Genomic DNA, 26866 nt, shown 5'->3' on the forward strand with positions numbered 1-26866 from the left:
CAGTACCCGACACAATTTATTACCCAGCGCCTTCGCTACGAATACCTGTTTCCAAACCCTTCTCTCTCCCTCGCCCTCTCGCTCTCTCACTCCCTCCTTCCCTGCCCCCCTGCTTTTGCTTTGCTTCCCCGGCTCTGCTGCTATCGCATCATCCGTCCCGTCCGCCAGCTTTCATCCAGTCTATCCGTTCAATTCAATCCATCATCCATAACCCATCCCACCAAAGCCGCCCGCACACAAACACGCTCACACCCCTGGATCGGATTAGACCTGGACCTGCCCCCCCCCCTAATTGACGAGATCAGTGTGCAAGTGCAATAGTGCACCGGCATCGCACTAGGAACGACCTGATTCGAACCCCGCTTGGCATTGAAAATCGCGCCGGCCCCAGCTCTATATTGATACTCTCTCCCTCTCTTAGCTCGCGAATCTCCATCATCTCTCTGCCTGCTTCTTACCAAATCCAACCCTACAACTAGGACCGCATTGCGGCCCTTTTCTCTGCGAGACCTTCAAACTCGGATGCCGAGGCTCATCCAGTCCATTCCAGCCCGACAAATCCCCGTATTCCTTCGCCTTACCGACCGACCTGAACTGTAATCTACTCGTCCTATCCGCCTCGCCTGTTCTGTTCCATAACCCGACATCCGCAGCCAGTCCGCCAACCCGTCCACCAAAGGTTGATGGTTTCGATGCCCTCAACCAGTTCGCTGAACATGTGAGAAAAGCATGTGTAAGTCATTTTTGTAACACTCTCGGATCTATCATCTTTAAATATAGATCCATATTTGAATATGCGCAAAGGAAGTCAACGGTGTTCAACCCAACTGGGCCAGCCTTTGGCGGGCTCTACTTCCTTCGTTGTCAACAAGTACCAAAATGCATACAACACAGCCTGGACACCCTTCGCTGACGTCTCGCAGCTCTCGAACAGGTTCGAAATGTCGTGTATGTCGACAAATTTCTTTTTGTCCTCGCTGCTGTTTAAACCCCTCTTCAATCCGCGCCTGCGGTTGATGCACGCTGCCCTGTCCGATGCTGGCTTTCCGATCATGGCCACACCATCCAGTAACTCTCTTTGGCCGATGTCGCGATACCTCTCAAACGTTGCTCTCGTGGTCGCATCTCGCCGCGTTGCCTCCCAATCCTCCACTCTCCCTCTTCACCGCACGATTTTAGCACCTTTGATACTAACTTGCCGTTGTGCAGTCTGCTGTTCAGTAATCCTGTCTGGTCAGGTGCAAACACCATCCCATCGACTCTCATCAAAAACATCACTTCTCTCTCGGTTGGTCTTTCAGTCGCCTTGGTCTTGCCCCCATGTTTTGGTCTAACCCAGTGTGCAGACTTCCCTAGCCTACCAAGATACCATCTCAGGAAATCTCACCACACTGAGCTCTATAAACTCCGAAACACAGGATGGGGTTATTAAAGGTCTGCTCTACGTACCAGACCTCAGTACCAGCGACCCATGTTACGAACAGCAGTACGACATCATTCCCCGCAATGCCACCACCCAGGCGAGCCTGCCTCCCACCAACTACAACTTGATTGCTCTTGCGCCATGGTTCAACGCCTCTTGTACCAAAGCCTACCTTGCATCCGCCCGCCTCGATCCCATCCGCGCTTTCGTCTTCTACCGGCCCGACAATTCAACGGGGGAGCCACAAGATGCCGAATCGTCCTTATGGGATCTCGAAGATGGTGGTGCCTGGCGCTACCAGAACCGTTATCCTATATTCGCCATACCCGGCGCCGAAGGCCAAAAAATGATGCACCAACTCAGTCTCTACTCTGGCAACATATCCCGAATCCCTCACGGAGACCAGATAGCGCAAATATACGACCCCCATGACGACGACTATGTTCGTATATGGACCGAGCTGACGGTAAAGGACCGTGGCAGTGTCCCTGCAATGTGGACCTGGATTCTTACAGTTGTCGGCGTTGTGTTGTTCATCATTGCCTGTCTGTCGCTCACAATGCACCTAGTGCAGCGGAGACGCAGAATATCACTACGTAGGAGGGTTTTAAGTGGCGAAGTCGACCTAGAAGCGATGGGCATCAAACGCGTCACAGTACCAGTCACTCATGTCAAGGGCTTTCCATTATTCACGTACAGTTTTCAGCCGGATATGATTAGCACACCCTCTACGATGAGGCCCTCGAAATCGACTAGGTCACCGCGAAGCATGCGGGCCGATCAACGCACCATATCCGAGTCCACCACAAGCAGATCCAGAGCGAGGAGAGGCAGTCAGAACAGCGCGACAAGTGCCGTCGCAACGAACTATCAACCGCAATGCCATATCTGCCTGGAGTATTATGTGGACCGAGAATCAGTCATTCGAGAGTTACCCTGCGGCCACATATTCCATCCCGAATGTATCGACGAATTCCTCGGCCTGAACAGTTCGCTATGCCCGATTTGCAAGAGGAATATGCTACCGCGTAATTACTGTCCAAAAATCTCCAACGGCATGGTACGCCGTGAGCGGGCGATTCGGCGTTTGAGGGAAAGGGTAGTGTTCGACGAGTCAGACGATGAGGAAGCGGAGGTGAAGAGCAAAAACTGGGGCAAGCGGCTATTCGGCACGGACAAAACGGCATCGTCACCGACAGAAACACCAATGACATCCGTCATCCCCTCGAAGCCTCCAAAGGCAGGTCAAGATGCAGCCAACACTAGAACCCCTTCGGGCTTGGAGGCTGTATCCTTGTCACGAACGCTTGAGCCTACTCAGGAGGAGCAAGAGGATTTGGAACAGCCCTCAAGTCGATCCGATGGTCGAGAAGAACCACCGCAACCGCCGCCTCTGCCAGCTGCGATAGCTCAACACTCTCACCGACACAAGCGCCTTAAAATAGGCGGGCTGCGGCTTCGTGCTCCTTCGCAGGATGACTCGAAACAAGCTCACCACCGACCAGAAGGGCGCAAGAGCCCCTCGGCGTTAGCACGGGCGCGGATGAGAGCGCTCGCAGGCTCCCCTTTCGACGACCCAGATGGACGCTCACCAGCATGTAAGTACTGGAACGTGGAGGGTTTTGAACAATTACTAATCGAGACTGCAGGGAAACACTACGTCGTAAAGGTCTTCCCAGGCTTTTCGTGACCCGAAAATCTTCCAGGCATTCTATTCAGTTTGGGTTCGCATGGTGCAATGGCGTTTTAGGTTCAGGCAGAGGGACTGCCTCAGGGTCGCATTTTGAAAAGAGCATGACGGAATATGATGATATATACCAACGACACTGCCTCGCTACTACCCTCTGACAGGGTGACGGGGAGAGATTTTCACTTCAGTCGCGACGATCAGATTTGGTGGGCTTAGAGACGCCCTTAACAGTTATACTTTGGCATGGAAACGCTCTTCATGGGACTTGGCCTGGAGTCTCAACTTTTTGGACTGGATATACCCCATTGGGAAAGGGCATGCATCTAATGGCGATTTGGGGGTGCCACGCGTGTTATTAAAAGTTTAGTGTATGATGGTGGCCGCCGGTTTCGCGCCGCCGGTCGGCCCTGGGCCTTTGCTGAGCCTCTGGGTCAAGTGCATCCTTAATGGAGATACCAAACCTACTGCCGCATTTCCGTTCTCCTTTGAAGTGTCTCTCAACCATCGCGTTTGATTCTGTGCTCCGGTGAAGAAAAGAGAAGAAAGGAAATAATGATAACAACAATAAATCAATGTGAATTTACAAAAACGTTGTTTCCTACATATCGCTCCTGTAGCTGTTTCGTTTCGTCCGAATACCTAGAATATACACAAACTTTGATCCAATTTGTTTCGCCAAGCCAAACGCCTGCTCATCTCAAGGACGAGTTTATGCACTACAAATAAGCTCTAGAAAGTTTCATCCACTCTCAGTCTTGGCATTCCATCTTTCAGCCAGGAACCCTCTGGAGCGTTCTCCTCATAATCGGCCGTCAATGAGCTTATCGTCCTCCTTGTTACCGCCCCTCACCAACGCCTCGCGAATGCGATCGTTCTCGTTGGCGCGGATTCGCTGCCGTGCATCCTCAAGCCGTTCCACACCGCGGTCGATCGTCTCGATGTGCACGGTCAGCGGGACTGCGGCGGTTGAGTCACGCGCAAGCTCCGGCGCGGCGACGCGGTCGCGAAGATCACCCAGGCCAGCCTGAATCTTCTCGAGGTCGACTATGAGCGCCGATACCTGAGCGACTGCCGTGCTGCGCTGGCGGTCCACCTGTCGAAGTAGGGAGAGTTGGGCGTTGAGGTTATGCAGTCGTTTGTTATTCGCCCCGACAAGGGTCCACAACGTCCAAAGAACCTCGTCGCGGCGAGACTTGACAGAGTTCGACGAACGCGTGACAAGCTCGTAAATTTGGTTGAGATTCTCCTCGGCTTTTGTCAGGAGAAGTAGCACCCCTTGTGCCTCAACAATAAGCGAAGAGATGCGGTCGGAAACCATAGCAGTATGCTCAATGTACTTGTCGAGAAGGGTCCGTTCTGAGAATGGCGTTACGGTAGGCGTGAATGGGTAGAAAAACCAGCTGGTCCACTGAGAGATGACACCAACGTCGGTGGTCTCTGAGGCAGATAGTGTGTCCAGGTAGCGAGAAGTCCAGCGGTTGATGGAGATAACGGAATCAACAGCGGATCCGACATGAACGTTGAACTTTTGCAAATCAGCAGCTGTTAAACGCACAGTCTCGATATACTCGTTGAATTCGTAGACAAGCTCATCCCGCTGCGGCAATTCCGAGTAGCGAACCATGGTACGCAAGTCACGGATCGATGACTCGGAGCGCTTCATTTCCATGGGCAAAGAAACACCGTCGGCGCTGCGTTCGAGAACCTGTTCAAACTGAGACTGAACGTTCATGAGATCGTCAAACTCGACGTTTGAAGACCTAGGGTCTTGGCCACCGCTGGTAGACGAAGCGAACGAAGGGCAGAACGGAAGGTCTAGATATGCCGCTCCTGGGATACGACAAAGCGGCGAGAGAGATGTTGTTATTGACTTGGTAACCAAGTTTTGGAGCATGATGGAGGCCCCAAAGAAGAGCCAAATAGCCAAGCAAAGCGCCAATGGCTTTTGGATGTAGCTAAGAGCCATACCAATGACATTAAAGACCCATGCCAGGATGTTGAATATTGCGACTGGTAAAGATTCTGACAGGCGTTCTGTGACAGTTCTTTGCTCCTCTGCCGTATTGTCGTAGTAGCCTCTACCTCTGCTGGGATCGCCGCGCCGCACCTTCACGGGGCTCCCGGTGCTTGCTTGACGCATGGCACGGCGCCGTACATCTTGCTGCTGATATGGATCATCACCCGGGCGAATGGTCCGCGATGACCGGCCACTGTTCTGCCGGGGGCTGGTACTACTACCGGGAGTAGCGCTGAAGCGCATCGACGGCATGACAAACTCCGGGTCCGGAGAACGGTTGGGATCCCGACGAACGGTAGGTTGGAAGGGCGAACGGAGAATGACGCGTTCATCGTCTGCCTTGTTCATGAAGTCCTGAACGCTGTGATGGGACTCTTGTGAGCCGCTGATGCTGAATGACTGCGAAGGAATCTGCGATGGGTCTGTGGATAGGGAACCCTCATCGTCCTCGAGATCAGGGAGTATAGAGGTGTCGAAGCTGTCATTTTCGCCACCCTCGACTAGGCGCCAACTGCTCTCAACTGGGAGGTCTTGTTGACGTCGCGGAGGCATCGTGAATGAACTTGTGTTGATGAAGCGTTAGGGCGGCCTCTTGTTGTTTGAGCCCAATACCGAAGTAAAGATGAATAGTGTTGGCGCTAGCTATATAATTTTGAATAAAGTCAACAACCCTAAGGCAGAGGCGCGGACTGTAGATATTGTCGAGACGCGCTTACCGCGTACAGTGGCAAGTTTAATGAAAGGGTCGCGAAATGCGGCCACTTCAATACTTAACAAGGGTGCGTGGAAACGATGTCAATGTTTCTAAAATACCCTCGAGTGAGTCATAAGGCGGGAGCTAAAAAGCAGAAACCGTTACAACGGCTGAGGGCAAAATTAGGCATAGACAAAGAAGGATCGAGGTTGGGTAAGTATGTATGGTCGAGGTTCACAGAAGTTCACGCACTCGGTTTCCCCTCTGGCGTCATAGGCTCCAGTGAGCGTCCCTTGCATGCACAGCAGCTGTCGCGAGGGCCTGGCAGCTTCTAATAGTGGGTAGCTTCCTCCGCCAACTCCGCTGAATTGGCAGCAGCCGGACCATGTGGCAGCGTGACTCGACAGTGATAAGCTTCGCTTCCCCTGGCCGTCACATGGACCAGGCGATAAGGCAGGTGGAGGGTGCAACACCCCACGTTGCTCATTCTTGTCAGCAAGAACCGGTGTCTCGGCAAATCATAAAGCCGAAACCCGGGGAGCGGTGGCTTTGCCCCACTTGGCTTCGGCGCGATTTCCACCACGTCAGTCAGGTCTAGATGAAGGTCGGAATTTGAGTTGCCTTGCCTGCTTTAACAACCACCTCGTTTTTAACAATTTCCTTTCTGCGTCGTGCGCGCCAGAAACTTGCCTGCCACCATATCAATCTCGCACAACTCAACCACCCGCGATGTCGACAGGCATGGATCAACGCGAGCTTGAATCCTGCATCAAGCAGCTCAACAAAATCGTCCAGGCGAACGAGCCTCCTGCGACTGCCCTTGCTCTCCTTGAGCGTCTGAAAAAGGAAGCCGCCCCCACGGAGGAGATGCTCAGGGTAAGTGGCGATTGATATTGTTTACCAAGCGGTCCAAGCATCGCTAGTTCATCTCATGCATTGCGCCTGCGGTGCCATATTTATGCATATATAATACAAAACTGACCTGTGTGCTCTCATGCAGTCCAGTAGAGCTGGTGTTTTTGTCGGCAAGCTTCGATCGAACTCGAACAAGGACATCGCCCGAGCCGCTACCGAACTTGTCCACAAATGGAAGAAGCTCGTCGAGGCCGAGAAGCAGGGCAAGATCAAGAAGCAGTCGTCCCCCGCGGCTCCTTCTCCGACCCAGGCCTCCGCACCAAAGCCCTCCTCGTCAAACGCGATGAACCAACCCTTCAAGGGCAATCCAGAGCTCCGTCGTGCCAAGACCGATGGCTGTGACACCAAGCGTACCGGTGACGAAACGCGCGATTCCTGCATCGAGCTGATCTACAACGGTCTCGCCTACCGATCTACCGCCCCTATTAACGATGTTCTTACAAAGGCCGTCGCCGTGGAGTATGCTGCGTACATCCATTTCAAGGGTGTCACCAAGGAGTACCGTGAGAAGCTGCGCTCCTTGTTCAGCAATCTCAAGGTCAAGAGCAACCGTCAGCTCGGTATTAACGTCATGGAGGGCAAGATTACCCCGGAGCGGTTCGTGGTCATGACCCATGAGGAGCTCAAGTCGGATGAGCAACGGAAGAAAGAGGACGCTCTTCAGCAAGAGAACATGAAGAAGGCCCAGGTCCCCATGGCCGAGAAGAGCATCAGCGATGCTCTCAAGTGTGGCAAATGTGGTCAGAAGAAGGTTAGCTACAGCCAGGCGCAGACGCGCAGTGCTGATGAACCGATGACGACATTCTGCGAGTGTACTGTCTGCGGTAATCGCTGGAAGGTTCGTTTTCCACGTTTCCACTGTTCTCATTTTCGAGAATACTGACAAGTCTCCAGTTCTCTTGAGCGCGCGATTCCTGGGAGGGGAGGTTCTCACTTGTTTTCGACCGACGGCGTGATTTTTCGCTTATACCTGAGGCACGGGATGGTCTTGCATTTGGCACTCGACAGTGGTGCGGTCTTGGTTGGTACGGAGTTGGGGATGAGGAAAGGGCCTCTTTTTGCTCCTTTCAAACTATTCTTTTTTGGCCCTGAGCACGAAGAACCCGAGCACTTTCGCCGCTTCTTTACAGTGGATTTCATTCAGAAAAGAAGTACACTCTAGAAGGGAGTTTCGGTAGATCCACATTCAGGGAGGGGTAGCCGCCGATCTCAAAATAGAGACGAACAGTTGGGCTATCGCAACGAGCCTACACGGTGTTGATGGCCTCAAATCGTGCCTGTTCTGTTCATTGCTTCGCTGGGTCGATCTTCAACACTGAGAATAGATCGGCCGAGTGCTCGTCCTCCTCCAAACCCATCGCCGCTACATGCTTCCAGAATTTGCTAAGGTGCCTTGTGCCTGAGTCGCAAAGGATCGTGACGACTTGGCTGCCCTCGGGCAGTCGTGTGGCCGCAACAACCGCCGCAACGCAGTTGACAGCACTGCTGCTGCCTGCAAAGATACCATCCTTCTCCACCAGCCACCTGGCCATGCGGCACGCCTGCTCATCCGTTACCTTGATCACGTCGTCAATCAGCTCCCTGCCTGCCTCAAAGTTCTCAGTCACCCGGTTGATGCCGATTCCCTCCACGATCGTGTCGACCTGCTGCCGCCGCCGTGTCCCCTCCTTCTCCGTGTTGGAATACATGACGCCGTGTCGGATCTTGTTGTACAGCCCGCTGCCCTGGGGATCGGCTAGAATGACCTGTAGACCTGGTAGGCGGGCCTCCTCCTTCAAGTACTTGGCCACGCCCGCAATTGTTCCGCCTGTGCCGGCGCCGGCTACGAAGGCGCCCAGGGTGCCGCCAGTCTGGTACACAATCTCGGGACCTGTGGTGTGCAAGTGCGCCGCGAAGTTGGCCGGGTTCTCGAACTGGTCTGCAAAGTAGCCCACGCTGCCGTCGCCCGCCTTGGCGGCGTGCTCCACAGCCCGCCGTCTCGCAAGATTTACAAAGTGGTCGGGCGACGCGATCGGCGCCGGATCCACGCGCTCAACCGTTGCGCCGAGATGACGGAGCAGATCGACCTTTTCCATGGCCATGTCGTTGGGCATGCAGATGTGCGCGCGGTAACCCCTCGCGCGTGCCAGCGTCGCTAGCGAAATCCCCGTGCTGCCAACGGTACCCTCGTAAATGGTGTCGCCGCGCCCGGGGACGAGCTGGCCGGCGGCCTCGGCGGCCTCGATCATGGACAGCGCGACACGGTCCTTGGGTGTGTTGCCTGCGGCATTGAGAAACTCGGCCTTGGCTAGGATGGTGCGACCCGTCGCCTCGCTGAGGGAGCGGATCTTGATGAGTGGGGTGTTGCCGATGGCGCCGGCAACGCCGTCTGCGATTAAAGGTGGGTTCCACGTGGCGCCTGCCGCGAGGGCCGCCGCCTCACCAGCTTCGGAGGCGGTCTCATGGTCTTCAAGCTGCACGGGAGGTCCCCAGAAGAGACTGCTACGCCGGGAAGGGTCCGTGGAGGACGGATCCCGGCGGGTACGGCGGCGCTGGTAGCGGCGCTCGAGGTCGGGATAGAAGTCTTTGAAGCCCAGTGTGACGAGGATGCCGGCCGCGAAGGCGAGCGCCAGGGCGGCCGAGCCGTATGCTTTCGGATGATTGCTCAGAGACATGTTGTCTGTGTCATGTGCCGTGCTCCATCGTTCACATGAGTCCCCACGGCCGTTTTTGTTGTTGTAGGTGTTACGGTCTTGGAGGGCTCGAGAATGCGAAAGAGAGAGATAGAGCAAAAAGGAGAGCGCATGAATTTCTCACCATCTTTTTTTTACATGGCACTTGCCCGCTGCACGGTGGGGTGATGTCATTTTTGGCTCTTCAGGACCCCTGGATTAAGCCTCAGCATGCGCTGCGCCTGACAACTCACGAGGACTGAAGTCTTAGGGCGCCTCGGCAGGCACCCCTGCTGAACAAACTGCAAACCTACCTACCTACCGGTAGTACGGCGGATTAACAGCTACCCCGTCAATCTCGAGAGAGGGAGCTCGGGCCACGCTCGAACCTTTGCCAACACGCGGAGCCGACGATTTGCGGTTTTTGGTCCATTTGTTGACTTTCAACCCCTTCCCATTCTGTCCTGCGATCTCCTGCCCGAACCTCCCCCGGGATGGACTCCCCCGCCGTCACCCGCCTCTTTCGGGAGCTCTTCCGCCGTCCCGCGTGTCAATCTCGCCGGCATTGCACAACTGCCGCCGCCGCCGCCCTCCCGACTTTGAGCCAACATCAACCTCGTCCTCACAATCACCGCAACCACAATGCCGTCGCAGCTGCAGCAGCACCGTCAGTGGCCAGCAAGGCCTCGTCCGCACCTCAACAACGGCGGCACTATGCCGTAAAGACGTCCTCTGAGAGACTGGAAAAGACGAACGAATCCAAGTGGCAGCAGCGGACGTCTATCTTCCCGAGTGACCGCGCGGATGAGTTCGATACCTACCCGGTCCTCAGCGCACACGACTTGGCCGCCCGCTCGACGCGCCCGCGTAAGGTCAAAATGCTCACTCGCGACTTCATCGAGGATAGCCTATACAACCCAGCGTACGGTTACTTCTCCACACAAGCCGTCATCTTCTCTCCCGGTCAACCCTTCGACTTCCCTGCCTTCCGTGACGAGCCGCACTTCTACCGCGAGCTGGGCCGGCGGTACACCGAGTTCGAGGACGAACTTGACGACAAGGAGGGGGTCAACAGTGCCCGTCCGCTTTGGCACACGCCCACTGAGCTGTTTAGGCCTTACTATGGCGAGGCCATCGCCCGCTACCTCGTCTCCAACTACCGCCTCACGACGTACCCCTACCACGATCTCATCATCTACGAAATGGGCGCCGGCCGCGGCACGCTCATGCTCAACATCCTTGACTACATTCGTGACCTCGATCCTCAGGTCTACGCCCGCACGCAGTACCGCATCATTGAAATTTCCCCGGCCCTCGCCTCGCTACAGCGTCACCACCTCCTCTCGACCGCCGACTCGCGCGGCCACGCATCCAAGGTGGAGATCATCAACAAGTCTATATTCTCCTGGTCGGAGCGCGTCCCCTCGCCGTGCTTCTTTCTCGCCATGGAGGTGTTTGACAACTTTTCCCACGACTGCGTGCGCTACGATCTCGCCACCGAGGAGCCCCTCCAGGGCTCCGTCCTGATCGATGCCGATAACGACTTTTACGAGTTCTATTCCCCGGACCTTGACCCCGTCCTCGCCCGCTTCCTCCGCGTCCGCCACGCCGCCACGGGAGGCCGCTATCCAACCCCCTACCCGGCTAACCGCATGCTGCGCCAACTCAAGTCGCGTCTGCCGCTGATGCCGAACCTATCAGAGCCTGAGTATATCCCAACCCGCCTGATGCAGTTCTTCGACGTGTTGGAGAAGTACTTTCCCGCCCACCGCCTTGTCACGAGCGACTTCCACTCCCTCCCGGATGCCATTCCGGGCCTCAACGCGCCCGTCGTGCAGACGCGGTATGAGCGCAAGACAGTGCCTGTGACAACGCCTTTGGTGAGACGCCTTCCACACTCTGACTGAGCGAGACAAGGATTGCTGACCAGCTGTACAGGTCCACCAGGGCTATTTCGATATTATGTTCCCGACGGATTTTCAAACCATGGAAGCCATGTATCAGGCCATCACCGGCAAGCTCACGAGGCTCACATCGCATGGCGACTTCATGCAACGATGGGCGTTCCTCGAGGACACCCAGACACGCAGCGGAGAGAACCCTTTGCTCAGTTACTATGAGAATGCCAGCGTGCTGGTCACTGTATAAACACATAGAAAGAGTATGCCCATTGGGAGGCACTCCCGCATTGCATTGGCTTATACTTTTTGAACTCTGTTTGCTTTGCCTGGTGTTGATTGTTCCAACACATAGCAGCAAGCTGAGAGGAACAAGCTTTTGATATTTCAGTACTCCTGTGTGATCATCCTCCATAACCGCAACGTAAACATATCGTCGCCCATGTTTCTATCCATCTAATTCCCCGGTATAAAGTAAATCATTGTTGCCAGGCATGCTTCTGCAGCACGCAGGCGGGAATCTCATGTCACGCTCAAATGTTGAGCTTCTCCTTGAGCCACTTCTCCGCCGTGGCGACAGCCTCATCCAAATTCTCGGCCTTGGTGCCCTGTCCTTGACGGGTAGGTTCCTTGCCACCGGATTTGCCTCCCACAATCTCACTAACTTGGGCGGCCCATTGCTCGGCGGTGACACCCTGGGAAGATAGATGCTAGACTTTGAGTTAGCTTCGGTTCATAACAAGTCTTTGTAGTGACAGCTTACAGTTCCGACGTAAACACCGTGGGCAACAGAGCCCTCGTTCTTGCTTCCACCGAAGAGATAAACAGAGCGTTCTTTGTCCTTGGACTGGAAGTGCTTGACAACTTCACCGATGGCCTTGGCGTTGGCAGAAATGGGGAGCTGGCCGACGAACCACTTGGAGTCCTTGTTCTTGTCAAAGTGAGCGACAACGGTATCGAGCGCAGTCTTCGCCTCGGCCTTCTGGCGCTTCTTCTGCTCATCCGTTACAGCCTTGATAATCTTGTCAAAGCGCTTCTTAATGTCCTCCTTGGTGAGAGTAGAGATGGTCAGCTGGTTGAGGGCGTGTTGCGTTGTCTTGATCTCTTGCTCCTTTTCAGGACCAAAAGGCAACACCTCGAGGGCATCCAACCGCTTGGAGAACTCATCAGCCTCACGCTGCACTTGGTGCGCAGCATCGCCAGTGTAGGCGATGATGCGGCGGATACCTTTGGCAATACCGCTCTCCTCAACAATGACGAGGTCCTTGATCAGCCCCGTCTGGTCGACGTGCGTACCACCACAGAACTCAACGCTAATCTTGCGCCACTCGGGGTTCTTGGGGTTGGCAAGCAGGGTGTCGACATCAACACCGACGGACACAACACGAACAGGGTTGGGATACGTCTCGCCAAATACTGCGCGAACGCCCTCAATTCCCTTGGCCAGATCGAGATCTACTTCCTTAGCGTAGATCTTGCCGTTCTGGCGAATATAAGAATTGGAGAAATCCTCAATCTTCTTCAACTCGGGAATGGTGACACCAGTCTTGTGGGAGAAGTCGAAACGCAACTTCTCGTTGTCAACCAGAGAACCCTTCTGATTGACATCATCGCCGAGGACTTCCCGAAGAGAGTGGTTAAGGATATGGGTAGCCGTGTGGTTGTTGCGGATGGGAGACCTCCTCAGCTCGTCGTACTCGCAAATGACTTCGTTGCCAGAAGACAACACACCGTACTCAAGGTAACCGTTGTGGACAATGTAGCCTCCGTGGTTCTGCACGTCCAACACCTTGAACTCGGCAACATCGTCAATGACGATGCGTCCGGTATCGGCGACTTGACCACCGGACTCGGCATAGAAGTTGGTCTTGTCCAGCAACAGCCCGAGAGGAGTGTTCTCGGCAATGTCCTTGGTCGACTTGACGAAACCCTTGCCGTCGTAGATCAACTGCACCTTGGCCTTGGAGTCACCCTTGACGAACTTGGCATCGTCGTCGGTTCTCGCGACGTTCAGCTGCTGCTCGAGCTCGGCGATTTGGTGAACATTAAGCTTTGCGAAAGTCTGGACAGAATTCTTGACAACCTTGCTGGCTTCGCGAGCCTTATCTTGAGCAGCCTTGACCTCGTCGTCATCGATCTCAAGCTTACGCTCCTCAGCCATCAGCTTGGTCAGATCCACGGGGAATCCAAAGGTGTCGTAAAGTCTCCACACCTCGGCGCCAGAGAGCTTCTTCTCGCCCTTCTTGATGGCAGCGTTGGCATACTTCTCAAACTGGGCCTCGCCACGGTCAAGGGTACGGGCAAAGGCCTCTTCCTCCTCGTCGAGAATCTCCCTGATGTCATCTTGCTTCTTGACAATCTCGGGGAATTGCTCGCCCATTTGGTCAACAAGAGCAGGAAGAATCTTGGAGAAGAAGGAGCCGATCTCGGCATTGAAGTACTTGCGAGCGTAACGGACACCGCGACGCAGAACTCGGCGGACAACGTATCCGCGGCCGTCGTTGTTCGGAACAGCACCGTCAGACATGGAAAAGGTCAAAAGGCGGATGTGGTCAGCAATGACACGGTAGGCGGTGTCAATGCCGTCGACATCGTCAGCGCCGTACTTATCGGTGTACGGCCTGGCACCAGTGACCTCCTCTATTCTCTTAAACAGAGGGGTGAAGATATCAGTAGCGTAGTTGGAGACTGTGTTCTGGAGAGCAGACACAAGACGCTCAAAGCCCATACCAGTATCGACGTGCTTTGCGGGCAGGGACTTGAGGGAGCGATCGGGTTGGCGGTCATACTGGATGAAAACGTTGTTCCAGATCTCGACAACCATGGGGTCATCCTGGTTGACCAGGTCGGAGGCGTTACGGCCGCCAATCTTGTCGTAGTGAACTTCGCTGCAAGGGCCGCAAGGGCCTTGATCACCCATCTCCCAGAAATTGTCCTTCATGTTGCCGGGCAGGATGTGGTCCTCGGGTACACCGACGGATTGCCACAGGCCCTTGGCCTCCAGGTCGGGCTCAAGGCCCATGTCGGGGTTGCCCTCGAAGTAGGTGACGTACAAACGGTCAGGATCCAGGCCGTAGACCTTGGTCAGAAGTTCCCAAGACCACTCAATGGCCTCCTTCTTGAAGTAATCTCCAAAGGACCAGTTGCCCAACATCTCGAAGAAGGTGTGGTGGTAGCTGTCCTTGCCGACATCGTCAAGATCATTGTGCTTGCCACCGGCGCGAATGCACTTCTGGGTGTCAGTCGCACGCTTCAGAGGGTACATGGGGTCCGCCTTGGAGATTGTTCCGAGGAAAATGGGCTTGAATTGGTTCATGCCCGCGTTGGTGAAGAGCAAGGTGGGGTCATTGTGAGGGACGACGGAGGAGGAGGGCACTGCGATGGAGCAGGTCAAGTTAGCCAAGTGAAGTGTTTCAAGCGGATCAAGACGTAACGCTGGCAAGGTGAAGCACCAAAGACGCGACGTCTACTACAATGCCAGGTTGTGGTGGTGCTTAGGGGGCGCTGGTGATATCGTACCGATGGTGTGGCCCCTCTTCTCGAAGAATTCGAGGAAAGTCTTGCGCACGACGACGCCGGGCCACTTTGGCTCAGCCATGACTGCAGTGGACAAGGTCGAACTTGAGTGAAAGTGCCTCTGCGGAAAAATGGCACTCGCTGCGATGGATGCAGACAGCGTAGGGGTTGTTGTCTGGGGTCTGACCGACGCTCGAGTCCAGCAAAAAGAGGTAGCAACTGTTGATGTGGAGGTAGACGTTTTATCACAGGTGTGACTCTTTTGGCGGGACGAGCAGCTCGTTAGTGCGGCAGCTGCATCCCCATTGCTTCGGGGTAGGAGGGGCAGCGATAGCGGGAGCGGATGCGGGCGCAGATGTGGGAGGGGCGGCAGCGAGGGGTCCTCTGGCCCAGCGCTTTCATAGAAACTTCTACAAGCTCGCTGGGGATGAGTCAACGCCAGTACAAAAGCGCCAGAGCTCCCCAACGCAGGCCATCCGCCACAGCTGAGCGCCAGTGAACGCACCCGCGCCCCTCGTAAGAGCACAGTAGCTTCTCGGGCCATTCCTCTGACTTCCCTTTCCCCTCAAATACAACCACCTGGACGGACGAATTGGAATTGCGCAGGAAGGTCAGAACGTCTCCTCTTTTTCCTCTTCCTCAACCTCTTGCGCTCTCAAACAAGGCACTCTCTCTGCCTTTGCCAAGGAAAAGCGAACAATCAATAACGCGCTGTTGGCTGTGTCTTGCCAGCGAAAGATTGTTGTTACCGAACCAACGTCATCTGGATTTCAGATTGACTTTGGAACTGCGTTCTTCGCTCTGCGACGGGATATTCCCTACTCTTCCGGAAACGGCGATTCAAGATTAACAGTACCGCGCCTTTACCGCCTTACCTCGTATCTCGACTGCGAGCCCCGATTGGTGGCGGTCCTGTACGCTCTGCTGCTGCTGCTCAGCTGCTCCTGTGGTATCTCTCTTCGCTGCGATTCCAGTGGCCGTTTTGGGGTTTCGGTCAATTGACCATCGTACCCGCGTTCGTCCTTGTTGTCTTCGTCGTCTGTTGTCGTCGGTGTCGGGTCAGCCAGCCTTGTGGAAAAGGGAACTAGTAAGTTGGTAGTAGCAGTTGGGGGGTTTCAGCAGGAAAGTGTTGCACGCGAGAAAGTTCCAGCAAAAAGTCGCCGAATATGCTGCTGCACGGGGCGCAATCTCCCTCCCATGCGCTGGATTCCTACGCGATGGAGCCGGATCAGCACCAACATCATCAAGCGAGGCAGCTAAGGCGCAAAAGAAAAGCTGAGTCCCAAGACAACGAACGTTTGTCCAAACGACTCAGTCTCTTGAATCTAGGTAAGCCAAACCCACAAAGAAGGTTTATTGGCGTCTCCTTGCGCTAACATCTGCATGCAGAGAAGAATGGCCAGAAGAAACTCAATGTCCCGGGGGGGGAGCCGGCTCCATCATCCATGGCCCCCAACGCTGTTTCCACGACTTCGCCGCCTTCCACTTCCCCCACCAGCCGTCGCCGCCGTCGCGACCGCAAACCACCACCATCCGATGAGGAAGTGATGCAGCTTGACGATACGAAGCACAAGGTTTATATTTTCAACATGGACGACGAGCTCTCGTCTTCCGAGAGCGAGCCCGACGATGGCAAGCTTGTCTTTTTACCGGACATAGAGAAGCACTTGCGCGCCACGCGCATTCCACCATCCCTTCTGGCGAACCACGAAGGCCAGCTTGCCGGCATGCAGGTGGTTCTGTACAACGAGCCCGCCTCTCTGACTGTCCCACCCGAGCAAGACAGCGTCCGTAAGGCCATCGTCGAGTCCCGGACCCGCATGCGCGAGAGGCAGCGTCTCGAACGCGAGGGCAAGGGTTCGCCGGTGCAGATGCCACCACCGTTCGTCTCCCAGCAACCCGTAAGCACATTCATTTCCGGTTCCCAGCAGCCGGTCAGCGCAGTCGCACCAAATCCTCCAACCCCGAGTGAGACCTCAGCCTCAGTAGACTACAACCCCGACGCCATGGACCTTGACTAGGACGGTTAGAAACAAGGCAAGTGATTTATTAATTTTGTTTGTTCATGACGATACTCACGCTTGCCACGAATGTAAACGAGCTGTTCCAACGTGCCCACGGCGATTGACGAACCGGGGTCAGCGAGGCGTTTCAAAGGTATCATTTCAAATCGTATTGGCAGGAATATTCCTATGTTGTACAATATACAGTCGTTAAGTTCAAGGTATCCAGTCCTTGGTGCACGAGGCGTCTAGCCTCGATGATCGTGAGGCCTTGCGGCCTTTGTATGGTGAACGTCCTTCCCCTCCTCCTCCTCTTTCCAAGTCCCCATCTTAATCTGTTTCGTAAATGTGATGTCTTCTGTCCATCTCGTCTTGAGTCGTGTCTTGCAACCGGCAGTGAGCTGTTAACACATGCCATATTAAAACCCGCTTGAAAATACTAACGCAGTAATAAGGTCTGCGCACCACCACTCTCGCACATGTCCCACTTCACTGCGCCCTGTACGGGTAAGCCTGCCCCGTGTGATTCGCAGCAACGGCGGCCGGCGGCGGCGGGGGGCCCGCTGGCGGCGTGACGCCGTACTCCTGGGAAGGGTCGACCTTTGAGCCGCCCTCGGGCGGCGCATACATGGGCGGCCTCGCGGAGTTGGGGTCGTAGGTCGGCGGCGGCATCCCCTGCATGCCATAGTAGCCGCCTCCCGGGGCTTGCGGGTGGGCGTTGTGGTACTCCGGGCGGTAGGTGTTGTAGGTGGCGGTGGGCCATGCGTAGCGGCTGTCTACGCGGGCGAGCTGGGCGCGGTTGAAGAGCCAGCGGTGGTACCCGAGGGGGAGGAGGCCCTTCTTCAGGCGGCTCTTACCGTGGGCGTAGCCGACGATGAGGAAGATGGCAAAGAGCGTCGTGAAACCGAGGAAGACGGACCACTTGACGATGACGCCAGTCTGTCGGGGTCTGTCAGCATCCGGAGCATTTCAATCAAGGGGGAGGAGAACCGCGAGATGACGCGACTTACCCTGCTGTACCACCAGGGGATTGCCCGTCCATTCTGTATGACCCAGCCGGGCGGAAGCTCGTTGGGGTTAACCACGTCCTGTCGAGCGATCAAGTAGGCGTCCATGGTGATGTTTTCTCGCCCTCTCGTTTCCCCCTTTGTGTCCGGTCCAGTCCCTTTCCCTGCAGTTCCCACGCCGAAGTCCAAAGATGGGTTTCTCTTTTGTATCGTCAATGTCCAAGTAGTTCCGTCGGGTGTAAAGGGCTGCAGATCAACTACGCCAACCAAACTAGAATAAGCAGAACAGCTTAACTACCGACAAGCAAGGGTAGCTGCGTTGTCGTGGAAAGTGAAATGAAATAAAACAGGAATGTATGAATACTGGTTTTGCCAAGACTTCGCAATGCAGCGGGTGGATGCTTTATTTGAACTCACTCCAAACAAGATAACAAGGGCTGAAAAGAAGAACCAGTGAGGTAGGTTGGAGGCCTGACGGTCACCTAGTGCCCACATATCTGTGCCTCTCTCCCTTCTACCTATCTGCTCGGACATGGGGTGCCGGCATCGTTAACTCTGTTCGACCCGGGCGACGCACAGGGGGAGACTGGGGAGGGGCTAGTTTGAGAGGTCGGCATGCAGAGGCAGCGGACTCCTCATTGGCCCTGACAAGCTGAAAGGGTCCATTAAGAGGTGGCCAAGGAGTGTGGCTACGGCGGTTCGTGTACAATCCTGCGGCAGCGCTGAAGCATCAGAGTCGTTTCATCCACCTCGGATCCCGAATGACGAAAAGGCTCAAAGAACCATCCCGGAGAGCACACGCGCGCATCACAGTAAGATACAACGCACACACACACACACACACACACACACAAAGCAAACATTGCCAGTGCTCCGTGAGTTGTGGACACTGGAGGCCTGAGAGGCCGTGCCGCAACTATCGCCAGAAAAGTACGCTAAGAAGTAAAAGAAACAACCTGTCCTGCCCTGTCTGTTTGGGCAGCCATAACCCTTCCCGGCGCGCTTTGAAGCAAATCAAGTGAGGCTTCTTCACCTATCGCATGTGTCAGTCGATAGATGATGTTCCCCAAATTGATCCCAACCAGCTTGTGCCAAAACGCCTTCAGCGACCAAATCGTCAACCTTTCGTGCTCGGGCCATGGCATTGGGGAGGAGGGGGGGACCGTGGACGACAATCTTGAAGGAAACTTCCTGGGATTTCTATCCTGCTTCTCCACATCACCACTGTAGGTAATTCCTTTTATCTCACTGTCTCTTGCCTTCCCCCTCTGCCCCTACCTCGCTCCCAGCTCCCCAACATACGCAGATATATCGCTAGTGCCAGGGGACATATGGGCAGTGCAAGAGACCATTCTTGCATCTTCCTTGGCCAACGACAATGAAACCGGATGAGTCGGCCAACATCGGCCACACTTCAATGATGACTGGTGCGAGTTCAATGGGACTAGCACGAGGGCAGCGTCCGTCCATAATCGACAATACCACGGTACCGCGTACATAGGTGCCCGGGCCGGCGGGCCACGACCTCATAGTTAAGCAACATTGACGCGCACAGCAAGGCTTAGTGAGGGACAAGCGTGGAGACGAGGCTTGAGTTTGTGAAAAGGGTATTAATTTGTTGATGACATCTGGGTCAGGTAGGCCCTTGTTTGTCGTCAACTCCTCTCTGTACCGCACACGCTCATCCCCCCCCCCCCCCCCCCCCCCTTTGCGCCTCTTACACGTCCACCTACCACCTATCTTCTTTCAACCACATCGAGCAGTTGTTAGACAAATAAGCCTGTCGAAGAGAAGAGCAAAATTTGAGTTTCAGCGTTTCTCTGTTGCAAGCGTAGGGCTGGCTTCCGTCTGTCATATGCGCAAGCCTTGGCTATGGGTATAATGTTTGAGCAGCTCGGCCCCCTTGGGCCCGAGGCCCCGACAATCGCCCAAATATGATGGAGGCCCGCCAGATAGAGAGAGGGAATATGAATGAGACGCGGGTGCTGATCATTTGGTACTTCGTCCTCCCAACCTCGGGTGATCTGCGGTGGGCGTCCGAGCAGACCAAGCGGAAACTGGAGCCGTTCAGACTGAGGGAAGTGGTGTGTTTTTGCAAACACGCCGTGCACTTGGGTATGGTTATTGTACGCGCATACCAACAGGAACAAGGGCCAGTGAGCGTCCCCGTGGCAGTCGTTCGCCACCTACCCGTCCCTCCACCCGGTATCATCGTCCAAAAACCCAATAATGTCAAAGTTAATACCCATACTTCTCAGCATCGTGCCCATGGTAAATTCCTGCTGGTTGTTAGTGACCTGGCCCCCTAGTCCTGGGCTTGTAGTTACTCACCTCCTCTCCGTCTTCGCACACCTTGCGACCATCTCCGTCTTCTATATGCCCAGGCGATAACTCCTCGCCATTCCCCTCCCTCAATCTCTCCGCAAACCTGGCCTCGTCTTCCCTCTGAGCCCTCCTCCAAGCCCTCAGCCCGCCCATTCCCTCAACCCTCCCTCGGGACGCTTCAAACACCTCCTCTGCGGCCATCCGGCTCGCCGCCCTCCACTTCCCGATCAACTCAACAAGCTCCTCGTCCGTCTCGCCCTCGCCTCCGCCGCGGATCCGCCTAGCCTGCCGGAGAATCTCCTCCCTGCCCTCAGCCTCCCTTGTAGTCTTGCTGCCAGGCGCCGAATCACCGGCTTTCGTGACCGAATTGGCGGTCCAGTGAAGACTTGATCTCGATATTGATGGAGAGGCTTCTGGGTGTAGCTGCGGCCTTGGTGTGCTGAACGGCCGGCGCGTAGGCGTGGCAGCCTGCCTCGCCGGCGTCGTCACCTGGGTCCCTGCCCCCCGCTGCCTCACGGTGGCCGCAGTGGGCGTGGTGTCGCGACTACCCGGGCCTGCACCCGAATCCGGGTCCGCATGGGTAGCTTCCCCTGGCTTTAGCTGCGGAGGTGACGCTGTAGGATTCTCGGCAGCGGCAGATCCCGCAATTTTCCCCTCGCGGCCCCGCACCATGGGCGACTTGAAGGGTTTGCGGAGCGTCTCGTTGGCGGTGTCGACTCGTCTTCGCTTTGCAGCTGGCGTGAGCATTGTGTGCATGTGTGCTGCACCGCCTGAGAAGCTCCTCCTTTTCAAGCAAGGAAACGGGCGTCTACCGTACTTTCTTTGATATTGCGGAGTAATCAGGTAGTAAAAGAACGTATTGCCCGATGTGGGTTGTGGAAGGTGTTGGTGTTGGTGGAGGGTTTCCGATCGGTCATAGATGGCGCAACAACTAACAATACCGAGGAAGCACACCACTTTCTGGATCATCAACCCTCAACATCCAACGCCTTCCACAACCCAGAGCATAGCCAGAGGAATTGAAGCCTAAAATGTGAATTTCACTGTGCGTATATTTGCGGGCCGCGCCGCGCCGCAGGACAGTGTTAAACTCACTGTTGTCAATATCTTGGCTCGGCTGCAAATGATATCTCACGGTATGAACAGACACGTGAAGGTGGGGAGATCAACAAGTTATTCGTACGTACTATCCAGCAACTGCCCAAGTATATTACAGGATCGAAGCAAAAAAGAAAAGAAAAAAAAAACACCCCCATCGGGTCATCCACCTCTAGCTACAGCCCAGTTTTCCATGCTTCCCATCATCTCACATGTCCGTAGCTGCATCACCAACCCGAAGCCTTTACCATGTCAAAGAGCGGGCCTCCGTCAAATTTCAAGTGTAAAAAAAAACAAATCCAAAAGAAGCAAAAAGATATCAAGCAGTAACTGTTCATGACCCGTCTTGCGCCTGTCGATGCAGCGTAATCCTCCGCCGACACAGAGATATAGAAGAGAATGTGAACTTAATATCCTACGTGACGCTAATGCCGTGAAGTGAATAGGAAACAGGTATCATAGAACCAAATGCACTCCATAAGTGGTCCGAAAGAGGCCAGCATGCAGATAGAATGGTACAGACAGAACGGCGGAAATGAAGAATAAAAGTGGTTTCAAGAGTCGACCCGAACCCTCTTGGGCTCGTTTCCAACCTCGTGCCCCTCGTGTGGTCCATTCGCGCTGATCTCGGGACTCTTACGTTTCGTGCTCAAGGTGTTGTCGTCTCTCAGGAAACTGGGGCCTGAGCCGACAACGGGAGTTGCAAAGTTTAATGGACTGGGCAGCGTGTTGCTGTCATTACCACCGCGCGAGTACCACTCCGGGTAAAAGCTGCTGGGGCTGGGCAGAAACTCATTATTCAAGAATCGGGATGGGAGGGCGGACACTGGAGTGTCGATGTTCATATTGTTATTTTGCTGCGGGGGTGGACGAGCAAACGGGTTTGGCGGGCCGGTGGCGCCAGCCGACAGCAGTGTCTGGGCCGACGGGGACGGCGGCGGTAAGACCATGCCTGAAGACTGAGAGTCGGATGCATGGCGTCGAGTCGTCTGGGATGTGGCATCAGTTGAGTTGCGAGGAGAGTTTGACTCGGCAGTGGCACTACCGCCATCCGACGGTTCGTCAGGGATCTCCACCCTCAAACGCGGGCGCGCACTACCCCCAAGCTTCATGCTATTGGTGCGAGATGGCGGGGTAAATGTGGTCTCTGGAATGGACGACACGGAGATGTTGCGAGTTTTGTTCAGAGATTGAGTGCTGGCCCGTGGAGGCAGGGGCGGGGACGTCGTAGAACCGTTGGTCCGGGACACCGCGCCAACATCGACGGACGGGGACCGATTGCCCTCAACCTTGATGTTGGTCTGGTCAGGGAATGGAGGGCGATTGGGCTCAGTCTTGATACTGTTTTGTTCGGAGGCGAAGGAGGCCAGATGCTGTGATAGGATAGAGCGGTTCTCGTCGATGGGCGTAAAAATGCTGTGTTGTTTACGCTGCGGTAGCTTTTTGATCGCGCTGTCCGTGTTAAGGAGTGGCGGTTGAGGCCTATCTTGCTGCTCCGATCGCGGTTCCATTGGCGCTGGCATCGCTGACTCCCGGGGCAGCGGCGGCGTTGCCTGAGGCTGCTGCTGCTGCTGCTGAGAGTGAGAAGGCTGCTGCTGTTGCTGCTGTTGAGGCGACTGTTGCCGAGGTTCAAGCTGCTGAGGTTGTGGTTGCGGGGGAGACATCTGAGGTGGCTGCGGTGGTATCTGCTGAGAGGGAGGCTGTGGCGGAGACGGCGAGATGCGAGAAACTTGAGGCCCAGGCCCTTGCTGGCCCTGCGGTTGCGGAAAATTGGGCGGCATGGAGCGGCGCTGGTCTTCCATGTACTGTTGCATATGCGGAGGATGATGGTTGGACGAGTACGAGGGGTATTGAGGGCCATGTTGCTGGGGAAGTCCGTGAGGCATGTTTGGCGGCATATTGGGCTGATTCTGAGGGTTGTAGATGGCCGGGTTTGGCATGTAGGCGAAACCGTTGACAGGAGGCTGTTGTGGTCCAGGAGGGCCGACGGGCTGAGGACCCATATTCGGGCCCATACGGCGAATGTCTTGTCCAGAACCAGGACGCGATCCCATGTTAGGCTGCGGCGTATGGCCGCGTTGCACGGGATGGCCAGGGTGCTGCGGGAAAGGCATGCCGTTGGGAATCGGGGGGGACGCTGACGGTGTATGGTGCCGCATGTGAGGGAAAGGAGCCTGTCCTTGGAACTGGGGAGGAATCATTTGGACATCCTGCGGCGGCGTGCCTTCGGGGTCCTCGTCCTCGTCCTCGTCGTTACCGCCGTTGAAATCCGAGGGGCCCTTGTGCTCATTGGGGCCGCCGTGCTGCGCGAAAGTCAGCACTCCGCGTTCGCGAGTTGCGATAGGGAAGGGGACTTACGTATGTGTATCTGGTGATCATCTCCCGCATGTCTGTGGAAGAGTACTCGTACAGTTTCTTGTTGCTGCCGAAGATGAAGACGGCAACGTCCACGGAGCAAAGCACGGAAAGCTCGTGCGCCTTCTTGAACAGACCACCCTTTCTCTTCAAAAAGGTTCTAGACGCGACACGACAAATCAGCGAAAGGCCACAGAGGGGGCGAGTATCATCGAGGAAGAACTTACACAGAGCGGTTCCTGTCATCCTTGATGGCTTTAATCTCAATCTTTCTGCGTCCCATCTTGACCGAGAAGCTCTAGCGAGCTGTCAAGTTATATGTGCGAGGCGACGACAAGGCGCGATGGTATCAGCCGAGGGAGATGTCGAAGCAAGCGACTTGGATGCCGATTGGCGACGGCGCGACGGCGGCGGCGGCGAGGTCTCAGCCGTTGCAGTTGAGGAAGGGCTCGACTCAACTGGTAGGGTCTGAGGAGCGGGGAGACTTGTCGAAGCTCGGGAACGGAGCTGAATGTCTTGTCGGAGCAAGCTTGGCTGATCAAGGGAGCGAGTGGAAAAAAAAAAAAAAAGTCGGACGGGACGGGCTGATCGCTTTTATCTAAATTGCCTGGCTCGTGGGCTATCGTTGCGAACTGATGATCCGTCAGTCAAACTGGACATGGGCAAGGTAGCGCATCCCGGGATCAACAGTATTTGAAGCGGGTGGGAGAAAAGGTTGTCGGAGCAGGGGAGAGCGCGGACTGGAGAGGACGTATCGAGAACATACATTGATCCCATTACAAGTGCAGATGCGACAGGTTCTGGGATGGACAAGCGTTGTGAGGTGCAGGTTGATGGGGCTGAATCTGGCGTAGATGATTCTAATAATAGACGCGATCGTGTTCACGTTGCTGGGTGCGGGAAGACAGGACAGTGAAGGAGGGAAGGGGGGAATAATAATGACGGGAGCGAGTGGGTGGTAGAGGGGAGCAGCAGTTTACACTTGGGTAGGTAGGGTGCAGCGGTGCGGGTGCTACGGGTGGTGCAGAACAGTACCCTAGGTAGGTGTTGGTACGTCGATCGGTACATGCAGGTGGTGCCAGGTCGCGAAGCAGGACAAGGCAAGCAACGAGAGAGCGAGGGTGGAGTGAGGGGAGTGTGTAGCCAGAAATCGTCCAGTGAGGATGCGGGAACAGAAAGTCGGGAGTAGCGCAGAAGGAGAGGGTAAAAAAAAAAAAAGTGACAGGGGTAGGGGTGTTGAGCGACCCACTGGGGGGGGAGAAGGGACGAGACGAGACGTGACTAGGTAGGTAGGTAGGTAGGTGGGTGGACGGGTGGATGGATGATTGTGAAGGAGCAGAAAGGTGCCCAGGGGGAGGGGCCGAGGGGTGATGTATTACTCTCCAATTACCCTGTTGCGTCTACTATGTAGAAGCGAGTGGCAGAAGCAGAAGCAGAAGAAGCAGGCCTGCCATGTTGTTTTTGGTTAGACATGGCTGATGCGTCGAGATAGACAGTTAGCTGGTCCTGCCCTCACCTCCTTTGCGCCGTACCACCTCACCTTTTTTCTCACCATCACCGACAAGGCAAGGCCGTGAATGCTTTTGGTGCGTGCGTTTATATGACGGGGGATCCTGGTGGCCGTTGCGGACGTTCGTGAAACGGCAGCCTGAAGAGGCAGGGAATGAGGAATAGAGGTGAGACCGACTCTAGGCACTGTGATGATACCGTCAGATATGCCTACAGCGCACCGTGCTTTTTTGCAATCTTCATCACGGTACTCCGCACCGCCTCAACCCCCTTGTACTAGGACAGCCCGAGTAAGGTACCGGCAGCCATTGCGACTTTCCTGCCGCTAGCGAGACACCGCAGAGAAGATACATGTGGCAGGTGTCGTCGAGACATCTGACGTTTAGCCGGTGTGAGGTGCGTGCGGGCCACCACCCCGACTGCAGTACCCTCTCCTCAACACTGACGCTGCGTTGCGGGTACCGCGAGAGCGCCAATCTTCGGACCTGGAGAACCACCACCAGCCTTAGCACCAACGCAGCCACCACTACAACCACAACTACACGTCCAGATCCAGGTCCAGGTCTAGGTCCCAGGTCCCAGATCAAACAAAAGCCAGAAGAAGCATTGAGCATTGGCATCCCGCAAGGCTCGACCCGGACGTTCCACTGACGCCGGAACTCTGAACCGGACTGCTCCCCCCTGGATCTTGCCAAATCCTCCTTGAGCATCGTCAAAACCATCATCATGATCACTCATCCGCCGGCATCATCCACCCATCCCAAATCCCAAACCCCTCATCCTCCCGATGACCTAACGGCTTACTCTGTGCACCCAGCCAGAGGAAGCATGATCCCGTGATGCCAAGGGGAAAAAGAAGGCGAGGCTGTCACCCAAGCAAGCAAGCAAGCAAACAACGTGCCCGGGCCGCATGTTGAGCCTCCGTCTCCACCATGACCATGCCGCCGCCGCCGCCGCCACCACCGGTGCCGGTGCAGCAACGCAGGAACGGACTCTTGCATCCGGATTCAGGCACAATGGGGCCACGAGCACACGCGAGAGGGAGAGCACAGGCCGCCTTATCAAGGACGGGAACCAATCTGCCATTCATTCAAAATTGTACAAAACAGACTCGGCACTCTCAGTACCCCTTTTCAGGTCAGACGAATGGGTTCAAGGGCGGCCTTGGCGTCGACGGGCCCCTATGTTGCCGTTTTGTTGTTGATCTCTTGCCCCTTTTTTCCCTCTCTTTTTCTTGATCTCGTTCTCTCTCCCTCGCTCTCAACCCTCCCCCCCCCCCCCATGATAAGAAGGGGGTTGAGAGTGAGCTTAGACTCCCTCAAGCACAATACTACAACGTGAAAGAAGCACAGGAAGAGGTGCGAGCTATAACTGAAATGTTGCTAGGGAGGATCCGACCAAGGAAATAATACACTGGGTGACTTATCTGAGGCCTCGCCGCCGAGAGAAGAGAGGGGACTAAGTGAGCGATAGTTTTTTCTCTCGTTTCTTCATGTGATACGATGAATCTATTTTCTCTTTATTTATACGTGTGAGTATCAGCGAGAGGGGGGAAGTAGAGTGAGATATTGGAGTCAGAAATATAATGGCAACAGCACAGAATAGAAAGATAGTTAAAAATATATCACATGCGATCGCCGTAGACTACCAGGGTCACGGATTAGACCAACTGGCATACTGTACAAAGGGAGTTACCTAGTAGGATATAAGGCTAGATTCACTGTCGACCAGACAGCGCATAAGCGATCACCGAAGCGTACGTAAC

General features: G+C 55.3%; 11 protein-coding genes across 11 annotated transcripts; 5 read left to right on the forward strand and 6 right to left on the reverse strand.

The window, feature by feature from the left end:
• Window positions 1–729: 729 nt before the first annotated feature.
• Window positions 730–3113, forward strand: GLRG_00637 (uncharacterized protein; the record flags this gene model as incomplete). The annotated part of the gene is made up of 5 exons (XM_008091322.1): window positions 730–733; window positions 924–948; window positions 1210–1288; window positions 1347–3021; window positions 3073–3113. 5 exons carry the CDS (start codon window positions 730–732, stop codon window positions 3111–3113), a joined length of 1824 nt encoding a protein of 607 aa, XP_008089513.1.
• A 799-nt stretch (window positions 3114–3912) lies between these two features.
• GLRG_00638 (uncharacterized protein) lies at window positions 3913–5682 on the reverse strand (the record flags this gene model as incomplete). The annotated part of the gene is made up of 1 exon (XM_008091323.1): window positions 3913–5682. One exon carries the CDS (start codon window positions 5680–5682, stop codon window positions 3913–3915), a length of 1770 nt encoding a protein of 589 aa, XP_008089514.1.
• Window positions 5683–6553: 871 nt separating this feature from the next.
• Window positions 6554–7642, forward strand: GLRG_00639 (transcription elongation factor S-II; the record flags this gene model as incomplete). The annotated part of the gene is made up of 3 exons (XM_008091324.1): window positions 6554–6700; window positions 6825–7577; window positions 7634–7642. 3 exons carry the CDS (start codon window positions 6554–6556, stop codon window positions 7640–7642), a joined length of 909 nt encoding a protein of 302 aa, XP_008089515.1.
• A 383-nt stretch (window positions 7643–8025) lies between these two features.
• On the reverse strand, window positions 8026–9393 carry GLRG_00640 (pyridoxal-phosphate dependent enzyme; the record flags this gene model as incomplete). The annotated part of the gene is made up of 1 exon (XM_008091325.1): window positions 8026–9393. The coding sequence occupies one exon, from the start codon at window positions 9391–9393 to the stop codon at window positions 8026–8028; it is 1368 nt and encodes a 455-aa protein (XP_008089516.1).
• A 491-nt stretch (window positions 9394–9884) lies between these two features.
• On the forward strand, window positions 9885–11538 carry GLRG_00641 (uncharacterized protein; the record flags this gene model as incomplete). The annotated part of the gene is made up of 2 exons (XM_008091326.1): window positions 9885–11270; window positions 11329–11538. 2 exons carry the CDS (start codon window positions 9885–9887, stop codon window positions 11536–11538), a joined length of 1596 nt encoding a protein of 531 aa, XP_008089517.1.
• Window positions 11539–11821: 283 nt separating this feature from the next.
• On the reverse strand, window positions 11822–14886 carry GLRG_00642 (tRNA synthetase class II; the record flags this gene model as incomplete). Its single annotated transcript, XM_008091327.1, has 3 exons — window positions 11822–11998; window positions 12052–14663; window positions 14808–14886. The coding sequence occupies 3 exons, from the start codon at window positions 14884–14886 to the stop codon at window positions 11822–11824; spliced, it is 2868 nt and encodes a 955-aa protein (XP_008089518.1).
• A 1363-nt stretch (window positions 14887–16249) lies between these two features.
• Window positions 16250–16825, forward strand: GLRG_00643 (uncharacterized protein; the record flags this gene model as incomplete). The annotated part of the gene is made up of 1 exon (XM_008091328.1): window positions 16250–16825. One exon carries the CDS (start codon window positions 16250–16252, stop codon window positions 16823–16825), a length of 576 nt encoding a protein of 191 aa, XP_008089519.1.
• A 471-nt stretch (window positions 16826–17296) lies between these two features.
• On the reverse strand, window positions 17297–17922 carry GLRG_00644 (uncharacterized protein; the record flags this gene model as incomplete). Its single annotated transcript, XM_008091329.1, has 2 exons — window positions 17297–17746; window positions 17818–17922. 2 exons carry the CDS (start codon window positions 17920–17922, stop codon window positions 17297–17299), a joined length of 555 nt encoding a protein of 184 aa, XP_008089520.1.
• Window positions 17923–20000: 2078 nt separating this feature from the next.
• On the reverse strand, window positions 20001–20886 carry GLRG_00645 (uncharacterized protein; the record flags this gene model as incomplete). The annotated part of the gene is made up of 2 exons (XM_008091330.1): window positions 20001–20093; window positions 20146–20886. The coding sequence occupies 2 exons, from the start codon at window positions 20884–20886 to the stop codon at window positions 20001–20003; spliced, it is 834 nt and encodes a 277-aa protein (XP_008089521.1).
• A 418-nt stretch (window positions 20887–21304) lies between these two features.
• Window positions 21305–21577, forward strand: GLRG_00646 (uncharacterized protein; the record flags this gene model as incomplete). The annotated part of the gene is made up of 1 exon (XM_008091331.1): window positions 21305–21577. A coding segment is annotated over one exon (273 nt), but the record flags the coding sequence as incomplete, so codon positions are not given.
• Window positions 21578–21791: 214 nt separating this feature from the next.
• Window positions 21792–23875, reverse strand: GLRG_00647 (SRF-type transcription factor; the record flags this gene model as incomplete). Its single annotated transcript, XM_008091332.1, has 3 exons — window positions 21792–23540; window positions 23596–23752; window positions 23820–23875. The coding sequence occupies 3 exons, from the start codon at window positions 23873–23875 to the stop codon at window positions 21792–21794; spliced, it is 1962 nt and encodes a 653-aa protein (XP_008089523.1).
• Between the last annotated feature and the right edge of the window lie 2991 nt (window positions 23876–26866).

The sequence above is a fragment of the Colletotrichum graminicola genome (genome assembly GCF_000149035.1).
Source record: "Colletotrichum graminicola M1.001 genomic scaffold supercont1.2, whole genome shotgun sequence".
Classification (NCBI taxonomy): Eukaryota; Fungi; Ascomycota; class Sordariomycetes; order Glomerellales; family Glomerellaceae; genus Colletotrichum; species Colletotrichum graminicola.